The 18,587-nt window shown below is 43.4% G+C and overlaps 1 protein-coding gene across 1 annotated transcript in view; it reads left to right on the plus strand.

The window, feature by feature from the left end:
- LOC138258869 (IgGFc-binding protein-like) overlaps positions 1 to 18,587 on the plus strand; it is a 78,417-nt gene that overhangs the window by 44,192 nt on the left and 15,638 nt on the right. Inside the window, exons 4-5 of the mRNA XM_069206166.1 lie at positions 4,000 to 4,190; positions 11,128 to 11,495. Of these exons, the coding sequence (XP_069062267.1) occupies positions 4,000 to 4,190; positions 11,128 to 11,495 (559 nt within the window). The remainder of the gene's footprint in view (positions 1 to 3,999; positions 4,191 to 11,127; positions 11,496 to 18,587) is intronic.

An 18,587-nucleotide genomic window follows, 5' to 3' on the forward strand; every position in this document is an offset into this window, starting at 1 on the left:
CCTGTCTCAAAAGCTTCTGGGAAGATGCATTGAGTGTGAGGCTCATTGACAATGGTGAGTATAGGTGACTTCTGAGGGGGATTTGATAAAAGATGCGGTTAAGACATCATCTTCCTAGTAGGTGACTTTGAGGAAGTTGAAGATGTTAAAAGGTCTGCGAGAGACATGAGTTTGAAGGATGACCATTGTGGGGTCCAGCACAAAGGAGTGGCTATCAGAGTAGACACAGGATTGGTGTTGTCCATGTGTGGTGGAATCTTCTATTGTTCCACTGAAGGAGAGGTTGATGACATTGCACTTGTCTGTGGAGGGTGGAAGTAGAGGCCAGGTAGGAGGAAGATGCAATGGTTTTTACATTCTGCTTGCTGGTACTGCACTTGGCTATGGCTGATGTAATGAGTTGTCTACATATTTTGCAGAGGAACTTCAGTAGGGTGAAGTCACTAGAGTTTCTGTTTCTATTCTCTATTCTCCCCCACCTATTGATGGTTTTGGCAAGGTCTTTGGAGTAGCAGGGTGATGAAGGGTTCAGCTTGAACTTGCATTGTATAGTTGAAGAGTGGGTGATTTTCCAGAAAGGAAATTATGAAGTCATTCAGAAGAGTGCTGCCTCAGATCAGGAGGTGGCAGAGTGAGAGGTGATTTTAAGCTATAGGTTGTTGATGGATAACTTGTTCAAAGATCTAAAAATTATTTTGCTCCCTTTGGGGGTTGATCTCGTGTTTTGTTTGGATGATGAGCAGGTTGATGGAAATGTCGAGGTGGTTGGTCTAGTCCAGTAGTATGGGAGGTGCGGATTGAATAGTTTATGATATCAAAAAGATAGGGTTGAGGTTTTATTATTCGGGGTGTGTTGCTGGATGACTTGCTGTGCATTGAGTGTGCCAATGAGGTTGAGGGGATGACTCTTCTTTAATTCTGGAGTGTCTGGGAGGTGTAAGTCACTTAGGTGGGTGGCCTGGGAATCAAAGTTGAAAGAGTTGGTGAGCAGGTCTGAGAAGTTATCTTTGAAGTACACAGTGTTTAATTAAGTAGACCTGTGTTTGAGGTGAAAGATGGTTGACTGAGTTATGGAGAGGTGTTAGTAGCATGTGCCACTACAGTGCACAACTCGTTAATAGTTCAACACACCTCCCAAAGTATGACTCGGTAGGTACTCCCGAAGGGAACTTACTGGTCAGCCGTTTCCTGACAGTTTGTGCAGCACCTTTTGCCTCCCCCTCTGCTTAGAGCCCTGTACCTCACACTTGTCTACTCTGTTGTGACAGTGGCCCAGGGGCCTCCTCCATAACTTCTTCACACCACAAGACAGGTGCACTGTTTCAGCTACTTTTATCTTGGTCCATGGAGGGAGTGTCCTCAACATCTCTTCCCATCCACAAGGTCACTCCTTATTGGTATTGTGCAAACACTTGTGAACAGCTAAGACAAAAATTAGAAATAAAAAAATGGAAAACAGGGAAAATTCATTTAAAATAAACTTACATTACAGTAGAGACTATTTTATTTATCAGAAATAAAATCTCTGTCATGTTGGGTGATGCTTCTCTTTCACCCAGTACTTCCTGTCCACTATTCCGCTCTCTCCTCCATCACAACTGCACCCCCCACACGATTCGCCTTCGGAGTTTTCCCCCCAAGTTCTCTTCTCTCATCTCTGGTGGGCCTGGACCCAAACAACAATTCTACAGTGGGCACACCCACGGTGCACCTGGCCTGTTCTGCATCTCCTGGCGCTCTCATGGTGTCACATGCAACACCCAGAACATAGAATTAACTATTCCCTTGGTGAACCTGCATTTTAGGGGTGGGGCTACCATGTGCCAAGCTACACAGCCATCACATTTTCAGCTTTCGTAAACAGGCACACACAATAACACACACACTTCCAGCCTGATCCTAAAAACCTCAAGCACAGAGAGTCATGCCCTCCCCTGAGGTTCACTTCACATGCATTAGTGTGTACTTGTTATTTTTTTTTTCTTTAGAGGGAAAAAATCTAAATCGTTCTTCGATATTCAGTAAAAAATGAATAATTTTGATAAAATTTCCATGCAATTTTTGTTTATTTAAAATGTTGGTGCAAGAAACCATTGGTGTGGGTAAGGTATATAGATGCCGACATATATAACTCTGTGGTTTTGATTTATGTCCCTAATGGCCCAGTCGTGTCATGCCACTGGGATTATCCAGCGCTCTGCAGCCCTTTGGCTAAGTTTGTGCTATAGAAATGCCACATACATACACACATACATTACTCATGTTCCTTGCTCTTCTTCCAAATGTAATATTACAGAGATAGTGCGATACAGGTGGATGTTTTGCAGTATTGTGATGTTAATTTAGATCTGGACAGAAGTAGGGGGCCACACCAGATGGAAGCCCTAGGAACCACACTGAACTTTGAGTGTGTCGTATGGGTCCAGTGATCCCTATAACACCAGGTATTACAGTAATCCCTAGAGTACGTGTCTCATACCGGTGATGGATTCCTACTTGCGAGGGGTTGGTTTCCTTTCGTACCTGGGAGAGTAATTCTAGGGACTACTTAGGTCTTCTTAATTATGGGCTACCCCAACCTCAGACACCCCCCTCCACCCAGCCTTGCAGTCATGCACACATGGCTATACAACAGCCAGCAATCCAAAGCTCTGGATGAAAGTAAACAGATCTTGGGTGTTTACCCAATCTCATCATTGAATGGGACCTAGAAATGAGGCCAGAGAGTGAGGGAAAGAGAACTTGAGAACAGCAGGAGGAGGTCTGATTTGCAGATACCTTCAAAGACGAGTGAGTGAGGGGCTTCTTGCAAAGATGGGGTGTTGCAAACTAGCCTCAGATCAGTGAAAGGGTGGTGGTGGAGAAGGAACCTTTGTTGGCCTGAACTGGGTTGAGGATACATTTTAGGTCTTCATTCCATGTGGGCTGAGGTTAAAAATTCAGGTCTTGGTGAAAACCTGGTTTAGCAGATATTCCTCAAAGACATGGGATTTGGGCTCTTTTTCTGGGTTGAATGTATTTTATTTTTCTTAAAAGGCTCGGATGACAATATAAAAAGAATATAAAAAGAAAAGTATACAAGTTAGAGAAGACAATAGGTATAGGATCCTTAAAAAGTCATATAGAAAAAGCATCCATATGAGGTGAGCACAAGAAAATACTGCTGAGTAAAAGAGAGATGGGGCACACAAAAAATAACTGATTAGTGAAGAGAACTATATCAAAGTTATTTTAGGAAGAGACAACAATGGATAGATGTGGGTTAAAATTAAATTTTCAGTTCTTCATTCCATGTGGGATGATGTTAAATTATCAGGTCTTCATACATGATCTAGCCGATATTCCTCAAAGAGATGGATCTGGGCTTTTTTCTTGATTGAATTTGTTCTTTTTACTTAAAAGGACTAGGTGACAGTAAAAAAAGAAAAATCTACAAGTAAGAGAGGAAAATAGGGATAGGATCCTTAAAAAGTCATAAAGAGAAAACGTCTATATGAGGTGATCACAAGAAAATACCGGTGAGTAAAAAAGAGATGAAGGACACAAAAAACAACTGATATTTGAGGAGATCTGTATTAAAGTATTATAGGAAGAGACAGCAATAGGGAAGAAGAGCTAGATCAAGATTAGCAGGTAATTAAAATGAAGAGGAGATGGAAGATATGAGAGAAGAGGCACAGCTGTAGCAGGTAAACATGGGAAGAGAAGTCACAAAAGAAAAGGGAAAGAGGACAAAAGGGGGTAAGTGCGGGAATCAAGAAATAAGCAAGAGGGATCAACCATGAAAGAGAATTATGAGACAACCACAGCACTTGAGAGGGAGATGTCATTCAAAGTCCGGGTGTAGTTGGAGAAGACATGTCTATCTGTTTCTACTGCATATGCCATTGGTATTAAAGGACACACATTTAATATATTCTGCTTTCACTGTTCACTAGTATTCTCAAAAACATCTACCATAAAGATATCTTATCAGGGTGTTGGGCTCTTCTCTTCCAGGTCCAGAGGAACCCCCTGAGTTTACCTGCCTCTCCCACCATGGTGAATACCGCCTGCCCCTCAGCCTGGTCACTGATGCCGAGCTATCAATTCACGATGTCCACCTCAACAGCCCGGATTGCCAAGCTCGACAGGAGGGTCAGTGGGCTGTCATCACCATGCCATTCGATAAGTGTGGCACCCAAGTGGTTGTAAGTATTTCTGTTATTAAATATTGTCTACAGAATAAAGGCAGATGTTAAAGTAGCACTAGACTATATTTATTTAGACTTCTTAAAATATATCTACTTTCACACCTGTCAATTCCTCAAAACAAAATATATATTTATTGTGACAGATATCCAATTAATTTATCAAATTTGGATTTAATGTCACTCCTAGTCATGCATAAAGACATTCCATCGGGTATTGTGAGGCATATCCAAATTTAGGAGTAATTCATACAAGCATTGGCAAAGCCAAACGGTTTCACCTATGGTAGAACTATTGGCTTTGTCAATTTCTTTTACACAGATGCAGTGCAGCATGGCTGAAAGTTAGAAAACAAAAGTGCTATGACAGGCCAGCGCTGACTGCGAGGGGCGGTGATCCATTTTCTTGTATGAGATTATTATCTACCTTCACAAACAAAGTTTCTTAATTATCTTTCATCCAAGTTAAAGTTTGCTGTTTTGCCCCCACAAGAGGACAGCACCAAAAAGGCGATGCAGAGCAGGGAGCAACATGCCGTTTGTATATTTGTGGCATCTTGGCACTCGGTGGCATGATGTTTGGGTGCTTTCGTTTCTGATGGGATAGGAGAAAGCCAGCAACAAAGAGAGAGGGTGTGTGGGGTGAATGGGGCAAGCAATACTGGGAGAGGGGTAGACCAGATAAGCAACAAGCAGAAAGAGAGTGGGAGGGACGGCAAGAAACAATGCAGGATTGGGCGGGAGAAAGAGAATACAAGTGAAAAGGAAAAAAGGACTTCTGAAAGCAGCGAGGCGTGGAAGACACTGGGCAAGTGAAGCCATACTTGGTCCACGCTCCAAGGTAGGGACAAACACACGAAGACGAAGTGAGGCTGGCACTTTCCGACAAAAGAGAAGCAAGAAAATGAGAGTGACGATGAAGCCAACCAGTGGTAAGCAATATGCCTTGCAAGCAACAGTGCATGTCCTGTCTCAGGTGAGACCTAAAGTATAAGGTGTGGTAGAAAAGGTGAGGAAGGAGGCAACAAACTGTCAGAGAGGTGAAGGTGCCCGCCAAACACACTGAAGTGCATGAAACAACCCACAGTGCCACCAACACATTTTTGTCCTGCCTGAGGTGGAAACAGCCTTTACCATGCAGGACCTTTAGGTACCACACAGGCAACTATTTGTACCTTTACCATGAGATACTTTACTACACAGGTATTTTTTTAAATAACATACTTTTTATGTTATTTAAAAAAAGTTATTCTAGGGTTTAGGATTGCATAGAGGTAAGGGGCGATAAGATCGACTTTAGGGTTTGAAAGGTGGATAGAGGTAAAGGGTGGTGAGGGTGACTTGAAGGATTCAGAGGTGAGCAGAGGTAAAGGGAGGTTCAAATGACGAGTGAATGAGTAGAGATAAAGGCAGGTTCAAGTGACTTGAGGGTTCAGGTGGGTAGGGATGAACAGTGTTGAGGATGAGGGGTGGGTAGAGGTAAAGCGAGGTAAAAGTGACCTGAAGGTTCATGGGTGGGTAGGGGTAAGGGGCAGTGAGGCTGGCTTGAGGGCTCAGTGGTGGTTAGAGACTAGGTAAGGAGAAGTGAGGGTACCTTCTGGGCTTGAGGGTCGGGTGGGTAAAGGGAAATGAGACAAGGGAAACTTGAGGATTCACAGGTGGGTAGAGGGAAGGTGAGGGTGACTTTGAGGGATCAGGGTGGGAAGCATCAAAGGGAGGTGAACGTAGCTTGATGGTTCAGGGGGGGGATATAGTTAAGGGAAGATGAGGGTGACATGATCAGGGGTCAGTAGATCAGGTGAGATGATCAGGGGTCACCAGAAGTAAAGGGAGGTGAACGTGACTCCAGGGCTCATGGGTGGGTAGACCTTAAAGGAATTGAGGCTGACTTTGAGAGATCGGAGCGGGTAGAACTAACGAGAGGTGAATGTGGCTTGAGGGTTCAGGGGTGCATAATGGTAAAGGAGCTGAGGGAGACTTAAGGGTTCAGTGGTGAGTATATGTAGGGGAAGATGAGGGTGACTTGAAGGCTCAGGGGTGAGTGGGAGTTAAGGGCGGTGAGGGCAACTCAAGGACTGATGGGTGGGTAGATATAAAGGGAGTGAGGGTGACTTGAGGATTCGGGGTGTGGAGGTAAAGGGAGGTGAGGGTAACTTGAGGGTTTAGGTGTGGGCAGAGGTAAAAGGAGGTAAGGGTATGGTATGGTATGGTATGGGCTGTTTTTGAATGTTTGGCCTCTTATTGTACTGTATGGTATAGAATGGCATTCTATGGTATAGTTTCTACTTGTATGGTATAGTTTGGACTGTTATTGTGTAGTATGGTATGGCATGGTATGTCATGGCCTGTTACTGTATAGTATGGTTGGCATGGTATGTCATGGCCTGTTATTTTATAGTATGGTATGTTGTAGTATGGTATGGTATTGAATGTATGGCCTGTTATTAAATAGTATGATTTAGAATGGCATCATATGCTATAGACTCTCCTTGTATGTCTGGCCTGTTATTGTATAGTATGTATTGCATGGAATGTCATGGCATGGCATGTTATTTTCTAGTATATTATGGTATGAGAATGGTATGGGGTGTGATTGAGATGCATATCCTACGAACTTCTGAAGCAGGGATACGCATTATTTTAAAAAATAACTGATTTCACCAGTTGCTACAATTTAAGAATATTTAGGGTTCATTATTGTACAATAAGGTATGTTATGATCTGTTATTGTATGGTGTGATATGTCAAGGCCTGTTATTGTACAGTATATTATTTTATGGTATGGCGTGTTACCGACATACAAAATCTACGAACTGCAAACATCAGGCATAAACATTATTTTATGCAAGAACCAATATCCCCAGTTGGTACAATTTATAAATGTGTAATTTATGTTACATTTCCCAGATTGGGAAATATGACGGCATTGCATGCAATGCGACCAAAACAAGTTTGAGCCATAACCAACCTTGCTGCAACATGTTGCTTTTCAAAAATGCATTCAACTGTTTTGTTATGTGGTTCGGAAAAGACTGGCTGTAGAAAAGCAGTTTGCTCTAAATAAAGTTTTGAAAAATCTAGAAAGCAAAAAGAAAACAAGAGAGGGGCCAGTGAGTCCAAGCCAAAAAATAAGGAAATTGGGAAAACACGAAGGGAGATAAAGCAGCCAAAGAAACACGAGCTCTAGAGGTATGGGAGAGTGTAGAAAGAGCATTCAAACAATACACATTCACAATCCAAGCGCAAGCATGGGCGTCGGCAGAAATCTTTTCAGGCGGAAGCATTCTCTGTGACCCATCCACCACAGTCTGCAGCGTCCTGGACTGTTTTTGGCAGGGACTGCAGCTGTACTAGAGCAGGCAGCGTAACACTACAGCAGTCCGTAGTGTTACGCTGCACTGTGAGCCTGCAAACAGGGCTGTACCTAAATCCGGGGGCGCCCGCTTGCCCCCTCTGAAGACACCATTGAATGCAAGCAGTGTGGAAGAACACTAATTAAGAAATTGATGGGTCCATGCTCAAGGGAAGAAAACAAAAACACAGAGAGGCAGCAAAGCCGACACACAGATCCGCGCTCACCAATGAAAAGGAAGAAAATCTCAGTGACCTTGAACTAATGGGAGGTTAAAAGCCCTTTTTTATAAAAAAATTTAAAAAATAGATCATGACGCCATCTTAGGCGAGACCTAACTAATAAAGGTACCAATTCATAGGATCCCTGCAGTGCAAATATAAACATGCATAAAATATTACCCCGAAACCCTGTACTGCAATCTCAGATAGGAGCTGATGCATGCTCTCCACAATATGGTAAAAAAAGTACAATAAATTAAATGTGTCCCAATGAAACGAAAAAGTGACCCTTTGGAAATCATAAGATCATTCCACGAGTTCTGCCCAAGCAAATTTGAGGTTCATGAAAGAGCAAAAGACCTCAGTACGTCATCTTGTTTTAGTAAACAGGACTTTGTAGAGTGGAGACATGAAAATATAAAGCACCTGTGTGGAGTCCTGGAAGAAAGACTTATAAAGCACACTAATGATGTTACATACAGAGCTCTGAAAAGCTGCGACTGACTACCTACCAACATGGTTGGGATATTGTTCCAACAAACACTAATTACGCGGTCCGCAAACATGTGTTGAACTCTTGATGTTTCCTATTAAACCCTAATGCACAGTGCCTTCAACCAAAGATACGCCTGACAATGTGGACACTTTCTTTACATAAGTCTTATTGGGCCTGATGGACAAAGCCACTTTGCATTTCTTAATGGTCCGAATCGCAATCTTGGGCCATTAAGAAAGGCAAAATGGGCTTTTCAGTCTAAATCCCTTTCGGGAATTGCAAATTGCAATTTCTACCCAGTAGAAATCGCAATTTGCAGTCCTCTGAAGAGGGAATCGCAAATAGGGATTACCTATTTGCGATTCCTATTTAGATGTACAAAGCATTTCCTAAATGTGAATTGGGCATTCAGGAAATGCAATTACCACCAACTTCACGTCGATGGTAACCATGTGCAATTTCAAAAAAGCAACCCAAAAAGCTTTTTTTTAAAAAGTGCAATAGAACACACACATGTTCCTTGGGCATATGTGTGCTCTACATGTGCACCACTATTTTTGGGGTGCATTTTAGGGGGCATTCTGCCCATACCCATCCTTGGCTTTGCATTTCCCAAATAGGGATTTACCAATAGGAAATCGCTATTTTGGAAATGCAAAATTGGCCCATTGTTACAAATGTCTTGGGATTTCTTATTTATGATTTCCTAATAGGGATTCCTAATCTGTAGGAATCCCTATTAGGAAATCAGTATCTCTGTACATATCATTTTGCATTTCCTAAATAGCAATTTCTATGAAGTTGCTATTTAGGAAATGCAAAATTGCATCTGCGTACATCTAGCCCATTGTTCTGACATGTAAAATACATAACTGAATGCAGAAATGTAGGACTTTGGAAATACAAATGCTTGAATTAAGTATATCCGATAAGAAGGAGCACTTCCAACAATAAAATAAAACCTCAACTACCCCACCTCTTCCCCCCCCCCACCGTCCCTCTAAGCTCCAAAAGTTCACTGTAAAAATACAAGAACGTTTGAACACAACTGGGGATGACAGCTCTACAAACTTTGGTGTGTATGTTTGTGTAATGGTCTTCCAACAAGCTCCCACGCCAAATAAAAAATCTTCATCCGTGCAGCATCACCCAACTGTTCTGTGTTGTGCTGTAGATTGACAGCAACGGATATTCGACCAGTGCACTCAGTAGTGGCCCTCACAGCTTTCATCCAACTCACTGTGCAAGGGGTGGGCACCGAAGTCCACACATCCGGAATCTTGAATCATGAAACATGCTCTCTTGTGAGCTAATTTACTAACGCTCTTAGCTAGGTCTGCATCACAAAAGTGATACAAACCACCGTAAAGTGTTGAATTGGGATTTGCTTTCCAGTGCAAAACAGTTTTTTGCATCAAGTGGATGTACCATGGATAGTACATAGGCATTCCCATGCACCAACCCATGGGTTTTGAAGCAAACCCCTATCTACTAAAAAATGTGACAGACATGTGCATCAAAAAACATGCGCATGCCAGCGGTAACATTGGAAAACACTTTCTGTTCTTCGAAATTTCCAACTTTGCATGTCTCCTGAAATGTACATCACACATGCAAACAAGGAAAACATTTAAACTATGTCTCAGCATAGTACTTTGTACTAGAAGGATACCATTCCAATAAGAAACCTATTGTAGGGTGCATGTGTAGTGCAAGGTAGCCAAAAGTACACCAATGTGGGGAGGGAGCTACGGCGCCATAAATTTGTAAAAGTGTAACGTAATAAAAAGCAGTGGCCACCTCTTCAACCTTCTTAGGATGGTCTATTTGTGGCAACAAGGTGCTCATGAGAACAATACTGGTGCATAAAGGAAGAAAGGCATGTAGGGTCAGGACCATGGGTGTGGGGCTGGAGTCAGAGTAGAACAATCCTCCCACTGGGGGGGTGATGGAGGTGCCAGCATTACATCTCTCACTGTATGATTTTTAAGCTGCCAACAACATTCATCAATGAACTCAAATAATGTACAAGGTATCCCACTGAAGGCATAGCTGTCATTACTGCAACAAGTGCAGCAGCACATGGGCCCAAGACTGTGGTGGGTCCACTACATTCTAATTGTGGCTGTATTCAACAAACGAATGAGTGTTTAGAAGGGGGAAATTCCTTCCTTACATTAGGGTTCAAAGCTCACTTGAAATGCCACTGGGTTTGGCCCAGTAAAAGGAAAAATGCACACAGTTTTAATCAGTGATGAAAAGAAATATAAATCGTACTCGGTAATGGAATGAGAAGTGTCTCGTTTGAGTCAGGAATGGAGTATGGTTTTCCTGTTTCTGTCCTCTGATGTTCCATTAGATCCTGGACACCTGTCCTGTCTACATTGAGGCAGCCCTGGTGGCTGCCTCTCTCTGATTCAAAAGTTTAAAATGCTTGATTTTTCATGAATTATTGGGACATTTTAAGGAAAAGTGGCCTCTGCAGGATCTCTCTCCAATACTTTATCAACAACACAATACCTTTGATATCAGAACCTCCCCTTTAAAATTCCTGGTACAACCCTGCGTTTTACAGACATTAATATGTCGGAAAAGCCACTGGTTTCCCTACTGGAAAGTCTAAAACTTAATTCAGTGACTCGCACTCCCCAGATTGTTTCCAAGTCCTTTAACAAAGTAGCCTGATGGCGATTGACGTGACAGCCAAAGCCAGGATCCAACCTCTTTGTTGGTTCCACCATTTCTTGAAGTTCAGGGGTACCGGATAGATTCCATGTTCCAGTCATGGATACATTGTACAATTTTTAATTGTCTCACTGAAAGCTGTTTCAATGACTACTCACAGTCTGTATTTTTTTGTTCTTTAAGGATGAATATGGAAAAACAGTTTATGTGAATACGGTCTACGGCAGTGTCCCGAATACCACAGTCCACAGGATTGAGGTACCGCTGAGGTGTGAGATGGTGGACAACGAGACCCTGATCCTTCAGTTCCACCCAATGGTCACCTCTAAGGCGGCGATTGGGCATCACAACGTCTCGATGAGCTTCTACCAGAGCAGTTCCTTCAATGACCCAATCACAGTGTTTCCTTATGAGACTGATCTTCATGGGAGGATATACGTCGAATTTAAGGTGGAGTCTGATGATGACAACCTCCAGATACACACTGAAAACTGTAACTCCTCACCGTCCTTGTCCCCAGATGGAGAATCCTACAGTCTCCTGAAGAATGGGTGAGACATCAGAAAAATCATTTCTGCGCTAATACAGCAAATAATTGTAACATAACATAAACCTTCACTATGATGTAGCTTAACTTTGATAAAAATACACATAATAATATTTTGCTATACTTAGAAGCAGATGTTGGTGTGACTGCAGGGACCTCCAGGTCTTAGAAGCTTCCTCATACCTGCAGGTGTCCCCTCAGTTCCATGCGGCCCTCCACCCACCACCCTCCCCATCGTCTTCAAACAGTTCACCAGTAGCAACATCACAGTTTACCAAACCACCTATGACACACAGCTCCACATGAAAGTGTCCTTCGCTCTGCGCAGCCAGGCCCAGATGTGTAATACTTTCATGAAGCACAACACAGAAAGCCACCTTGCTGCATTCTGTGAATTGCCAGTAATGCCCCATATTTAACATTATATGGCGCATTGCTGTCCTTTCCTTGCATTGGTTCACTTTTGGCAGCTTAGTGACAATGCAGACACCCTTGTGTCATGGTGAAAGGGTATCTGTGTTGCAAACAGGATTGTTTTTGTGGAGGAAGGAACACCTTCCTGCACAAAAACAATCCTCTGAGGCATTTTCCTCTTTCTATGTGTGCTGCGAAATGCAGCACACATAGAAAGAGGAAAAAGGAGGAGACAAAGATATTCTCCTCATTGCGCCTCACCTGGGGAGGCGTAGCATTCTGGTGCATTCCCCAGCCTACCACTAATGGTAAATCCGAGAATGGACCAAAATCCAAGGGTGGGTGCGTGGAAACACCCACGCTCCACCCATGGAACACCTCCCTGGGGCCGAGCAATGCAGCAATTTGATAGGTTTATCAAGCCAAGCAGGGACAGGCAAGGTGGCCTTGTGTGGCTTTGTAATTCTGACTTGGTAGTTGAGTCACCCTTGCCGCTTTTGCGTGGTGCAAGGATGACTCAACTTGTTGATACATCTGCCCTTCAGTGTCTCTAGCAATGCACGCACCTCGTTCAGACCAAGTGTCCATCACATACCTGAAGCTTAATCTGCTAACAAACAGAAATCCTGCTAGTTACCAGGTCTCCAACTGGCTCAACAACATGAACACAGGTTGAAAAACTCCTTTTACCCCATGTTCAATCACCTAGATTCACCCTGAACACAACCTAACCCTCCAGGGCACATCATAAAGAAAACCAAGAAAGCTTATACCAGGGGTCTTCAAACTGGTAGCAGTCACTCCTAGGGGCGCCTTGACTGATCCCGGGGGGGTGCCAGGCTTTGGTTAAAAGAAGTATCATGGTGATATCAGTGCTTTACTTTAAGCAGAAAAAAATGAATGTCAGTCAACCACTCTGTAATGTGCCTTTTGTCATTTATATCTGGCTGGGATGTGTCAAAAGAGAAAGGGACTTCAAATAGTCTTACAACCTCCCCACTCCCATTTCTGACAATCACATTATGTATACTTTTACACAGTAGAAAGGCCTAGTTAACCAGAATAGTATATTTGGCAATCATGCATGTGACTGCATTTTTAAAATAGGTACCAGAAATTAAATGCAATGTTTAAATAGGTCTAGTTGTATTTAAACCTTACCAATTTAATAGAAAAATTATGAAGAATTCTGGTGGGGGGGGCAAAGATTTTCTTATACACTGGACATTAAAATGTTCGCAGGCCACTGCTTAATACCATTTCTACGGTTCATTCTAGAAAATGAAACTATTCCTCCCTGAAAGCAACCTGAGAACTGCTGTTCAAGTTTACATCCTCTCACATTTAGGTGGCGTCCTGTCCTGTTACAAGTCCCTCAGGCTTCACACTGTACATTCTTAATTGTAACCTATACATTACAGCATGCCTCATCTGGGGCCTGCCTAAATTTGAACACATTACCACCAATTCTGATGTAATTCCGCTGGCTCCCCTTGCCAGCCTACACCATCTTCAATCCCAACTGCATCATCGGCAAAGCTATAACAAGCAGCAGTATGATGTCAGAATACTGTAACCAAAATATCATCTGACAGAAATACTGTTTCTTAAATAGCATTTAAAAAACTATCACCCATTAGTGTTAATAATACAAAATCTGTACAAAATGGGACAATATTTTTGTCAATGAAATTTGAACACTATGGGCCTGATTACAACCTTGGCGAAGGGGATTACTCAGTCCTAAATGTGACAAATATTTCGTCCGCCGTGTTACAAGTTCATAATGGAACTTGTGATACGGCAGACGGGATATCCGTCACATTTGGGACAGAGTAATCCCCTTCACAAGGTCGTAATCAGGCCCTATATTTGTGTCAGATTTTGTTTTTGCCAATGATATTTTGATGTACAACCAGAACAACTCCTGCCTTTCACAGTGGTTTGCACTATAGAAGTACCATTTGCATACATACATGCACAAATACATACAGATACATACATAGATTGAAATGTTAATCCTTTTCATGCTGTGGCACAAGCCATTAATAAGATTCATAGTGAACTGGAGGTGGCTCACCAAGAGTGAACCTTTTTGCTAACTAAGATTAACCTCCTAGTACGAACCCATCTGCAGAGACGGTCGGAACCCCCACCACGGCTGCTGGAGAAATACCATTGATTCAAACCCCAGGCACGGTTCACCCCAGATAATAGATCTCATTGATTTGGCATTGCCTGGAAAAGTTTCAGGGGAACCTACTAAAACTTTAATACTGGGAGGACAAATCATTCATTTATCTTGTAATATATAGTGCAATCAGGGGCGGCTTCTCCATAAGGGTGGAGGAGCGTCGCCCCCGCCAGCAAGGGCAACTGTAAACCTTTCCCCCCAAAATGATCATAAACTGTGCTTATTATCGTTTTTGGGGAAAAAGGGGGGGTGCCACGGCGGTGACGAGCAATGAGGGGGAGAGCCCAGAACTCCCCCTCACTGCGCATGTATGTTTGGCCGGGGGTCTCGGGCCGGCCAAACGCACATGCGCAGTGTGCTCTTTCCAGCCCAGCAACACAGGCTGGAGAGAGCCTGCACAGGCTCCCAGTCTGCCTGGGAGCGCCTTGGCTGGGCGCTCCCAGCCAATCCTGACACTGCTCTGAGCAGCGTCAGGATTGGCCATTGGCAGGCTGGGATACAGTGTCTGCTGCGAGAAGGAGGAGCGGAGTGGCGCATCGAGGAGCAAGGTAAGTGTTTTACATTTTTTTTTAGAATATAATGTGTCCCGCCTGCGCGTTCCGCCCCTTCTGCGACCCGCAAGCCGCGACTGAGTGCAATAATATATGGGAGTCAACAATCCCTGTATAAGAGCCCATGTCTAATTTCCTTATTACAGTCAATTAGTGATATTTCTAGTTACCTGCACTAAGCAATTGGTGTTTGTTAGAAATGGGGTCTTTGGTTGGCTGTCAGGTTACCCACTGTCCAAGCAAGGACCCTCACTCTCGTCAGAGTAAGTCTCACACAATTCAAATTATCCTGTGCCCACCCTCTGGTAGCTTGGCACTGAGCAGTCAGGCTTAACTTAGAAGGTAATGTGTAAAGTATTTGTGTAATAAACCATACAATAACACCATATAGCACCACAAAAATACACCACACAGTGTTTAGAAAAATATATAATATTTTTCTGGTAAGATGCAGGTCAAAACGATTAAAATGCGTAATAATTATATGTTCAGATATCACTGTAAAAGTGATATAAAGTGTCTTAAGTCTTTTAAAAGCAAACAAAATCTCTTTCAAGCACAAAGTACCTGGTTTGCGTGCAAAATCTCCCCAAAGAACCGCAGAGGAGGAGATGCGTGGAAACAAAGGGGTGTGTGTCGATTTCTCAGGCCGCACAAAGCGATGCGTTGTTTAGTTTTCACGCAGGGACGACTGTGCGTCGATTTCCAGCGCTCGGTCGTGGATCCTCTTCGGGTTACGGGGTTTTTGGACACCCCAGGGATGATGCGTGGATTTCCTGCACTGGCAGGACAAAGTCACAGGAGCTGCGTCGATTCGGTGGGCGTTGTGTCAAATTTTCTATTGCACAGCAGGCGCTGCATCGATTCCTCCCTGGAAGTCAGGCTGCGTCATTTCTGCTCGGCTGTGCGTCATTGCGGTAGGCCGTGCGTCGAATTTCCGGTCGCTACGCAGCACTGCGTCGATCTTCCCGGAGCGAAGTCGGGCTGTGTCATTCTGGTTCGGCGTGCAGTGAAATTTTCACCACGGTGCAGGCTGTGCGTTGTTTCGGGCAGGCTGTGCATCGAATTTCACCGCACAAGGAGCCCTTCTTGTAGAGATGAAGTCTTTTTGGTCCTGAGACTTCAGGGAACAGGAGGCAAGCTCTATCCATGCCCTTGGAGAGCACTTCTTCACCACAGCCAGAGAGCAGCAAGGCAGCAAGGCAACAGCAAGGCAGCAGTCCTTCACAGAAAGCAGACAGGTGAGTCCTATGAGCAGCCAGACAGATCTTCTTGGCAGGATGCAGGTTCTGGTTCAGGTTCTCTTCTCCAGGAAGTGTCTGAGTTGGTAGGGGCAGAGGCCCAGTTTAAATACCCAAATGTGCCTTTCAAGTGGGGGAGACTTCAAAGAGTGGCTTAGAAGTGCACTAGGTCCCCTTTCAGTTCAATCCTGTCTGCCAGGGTCCCAGTAGGGGGTGTGGCAGTCCTTTGTGTGAGGGCAGGCTACTGTCCTTTGACATGCAAGTGTCAGGCCCTCCACCTTCCCAGCCCAGGAAGACCCATTCAAGATGCAGATGTATGCAAGTGAGGCTGAGTATCCTGTGTTTGGGGTGTGTCTGAGTGAATGCACAAGAGACCTGTCAACTAAACCCAGCCAGACGTGGATTGTAAGGCACAGAAAGATGTAAGTGCAGAGAAATGCTCACTTTCTAAAAGTGGCATTTCCAAAAAAGTAATATTAAATCCAACTTCACCAGTCAGCAGGATTTTGTATCACCATTCTGGCCATACTAAATATGACCTTCCTACTCCTTTCAGATCAGCAGCTACCCCTCAATGTATGAGGGCAGCCCCAATGTTAGCCTATGAAGGGAGCAGGCCTCACTGTAGTGTAAAAACAAACTTAGGCGTTTTACACTACCAGGACATGTAAACTACACAGGTACATGTCCTGCCTTTTGCCTACATAGCACCCTGCCCTATGGGTTACCTAGGGCATGCCTTAGGAGTGACTTATATGTAGAAAAAGGGGAGTTTTAGGCTTGCCAAGTACTTTTAAATGCCAAGTCGAGGTGGCAGTGAAACTGCACACACAGGACTTGCAATGGCAGGCCTGAGACATGGTTAGGGGGCTACTTATGTGGGTGGCACAACCAGTGCTGCAGACTCACTAGTAGCATTTAATCTACAGGCCCTGGACACATACAGTGCACTTTACTAGGGACTTATAAGTAAATTAAATAGTCCAATTGAGTATGATCCAATGTTACCATGTTTAAAGGGAGAGAGCATGTGCACGTTAGCACTGGTTGGCAGTGGTAACATGTGCAGAGTCTTAAAACCAGCAAAAACAGTATCTAAAAAGTGGAGGGAAGCAGGCAAAAAGTTAGGGGTGACCACCCTAAGCCTGTCAGGTCTAACAGTGTTGCTGCTCAAATGTAATAAGTTGTCATGGTTGCGTTTTGATGTTTAATGCCTCCTGCCAGTAGGGTAAAAGATGGATCTCAGAGTATTATTGCAGGTGCAGATCAAGCAATGAAAACAAGAACTTGCTTGCTCTTCTTATGATCTGTTTTTCTACAGTGTACAGCAATCAGCAGAAAAGAGATGTTTATGGCACAATGTTTATTGTTGCACCCTAGAGTCTTTGCAGGTCAATGGGATCCCTCTCTACACATGTCAATTTGTTGATGCATTTGTTTTTTAACCTGACATACATTAAACAATTCTAATATCATTTTGGAACAAAATACTGTTTTTGATGTGTACATTTTACAATATTAATTTTTCAGGTCTGCAACCACACTATCTCTCTCATACGAAAGAGCAGGACAGTATTATTTTAAGCAGTTTTGGGGAAAGGGGTGTGTAATGATCCAGTGTAAAGAATAAAATCTTCTCTGCTGTACTATTGACCTCGTTCCTTTATATAGGGGTACGAACTCCACAGTGACTTGCAATATCCCTATAATCTACAGCAGTGGCTACTATATCCATATATAATCCACAAGGACTTGTTCATTAAAAAGTATTGTTGAAGCTCACTGATCATTAGTAAATATTCACCAGGGTAAAAATATATTTATTTAGGTGCTTATTAAGCAATACATTGTGATGCTAAAACCAATATCACAAATTTCCTAGACAATCATTTGTTTGCAAATATTACAGCTTTTGTGGTGAAAGACAAAGTAAAAAGTGAGATTTACGCTATTATAACAATAAATATGGTTGGGTCAAGACATGGTACAACATACCAAGGTTCAGTTTAAAAAGCCTCTGCCCCAGGGCACACTGTGAGGTCCAATGTAGTCAGCAGCTCATCCACTCACTAAAGCGATCAGCTGACTCCTGCCCACCTAATGCCCTAGATTTTGAGTCACCTTCTGATTCAAGTCTTCCAACTAGACATGAGGAGACAACAATCTTACCACGCCTGACATTCCAGCCAGATGAGCAAACAAACCACAGCCCTGGTCTGCTGACCTTGCCTCAACTATTATGCCAGATCCTAGGACTTGTGAACATAATATCTGTATCTTCTTTAATGTATGACACAAAGAAAGCAAAAATACTCTATAAAGTTATTTCCACTTGCTACACCGGCCGGAAGAATCACCAGAGAAATCATCACCCACACCATCATCAAGAAGACCAGCTGCAGAGTTGAATTCAACGCCATCTCATCACAGTATTCTGCTACCCCAGTACAAACTACCATCAGCATCATTTAACCAACAAGTGAATACATCCCAGACAGGCTAAACTATTGATAATCTATCCATCCAGGTAATCAATGTAAGATCTCTGAGAATGACCAGCTAGCTGACCACAACCCTGATCTTCTCTTCATGATATAGGGAGGCGATGACACTTCATCAGGAAGAACTTCCACCTAACACATGGCTAGGAGATGACGCTTCACCAAGAACTTCAACCTAAAACTCCTTTAAAGAAG

Source organism: Pleurodeles waltl, chromosome 9 (assembly GCF_031143425.1).
Source record: "Pleurodeles waltl isolate 20211129_DDA chromosome 9, aPleWal1.hap1.20221129, whole genome shotgun sequence".
Classification (NCBI taxonomy): Eukaryota; Metazoa; Chordata; class Amphibia; order Caudata; family Salamandridae; genus Pleurodeles; species Pleurodeles waltl.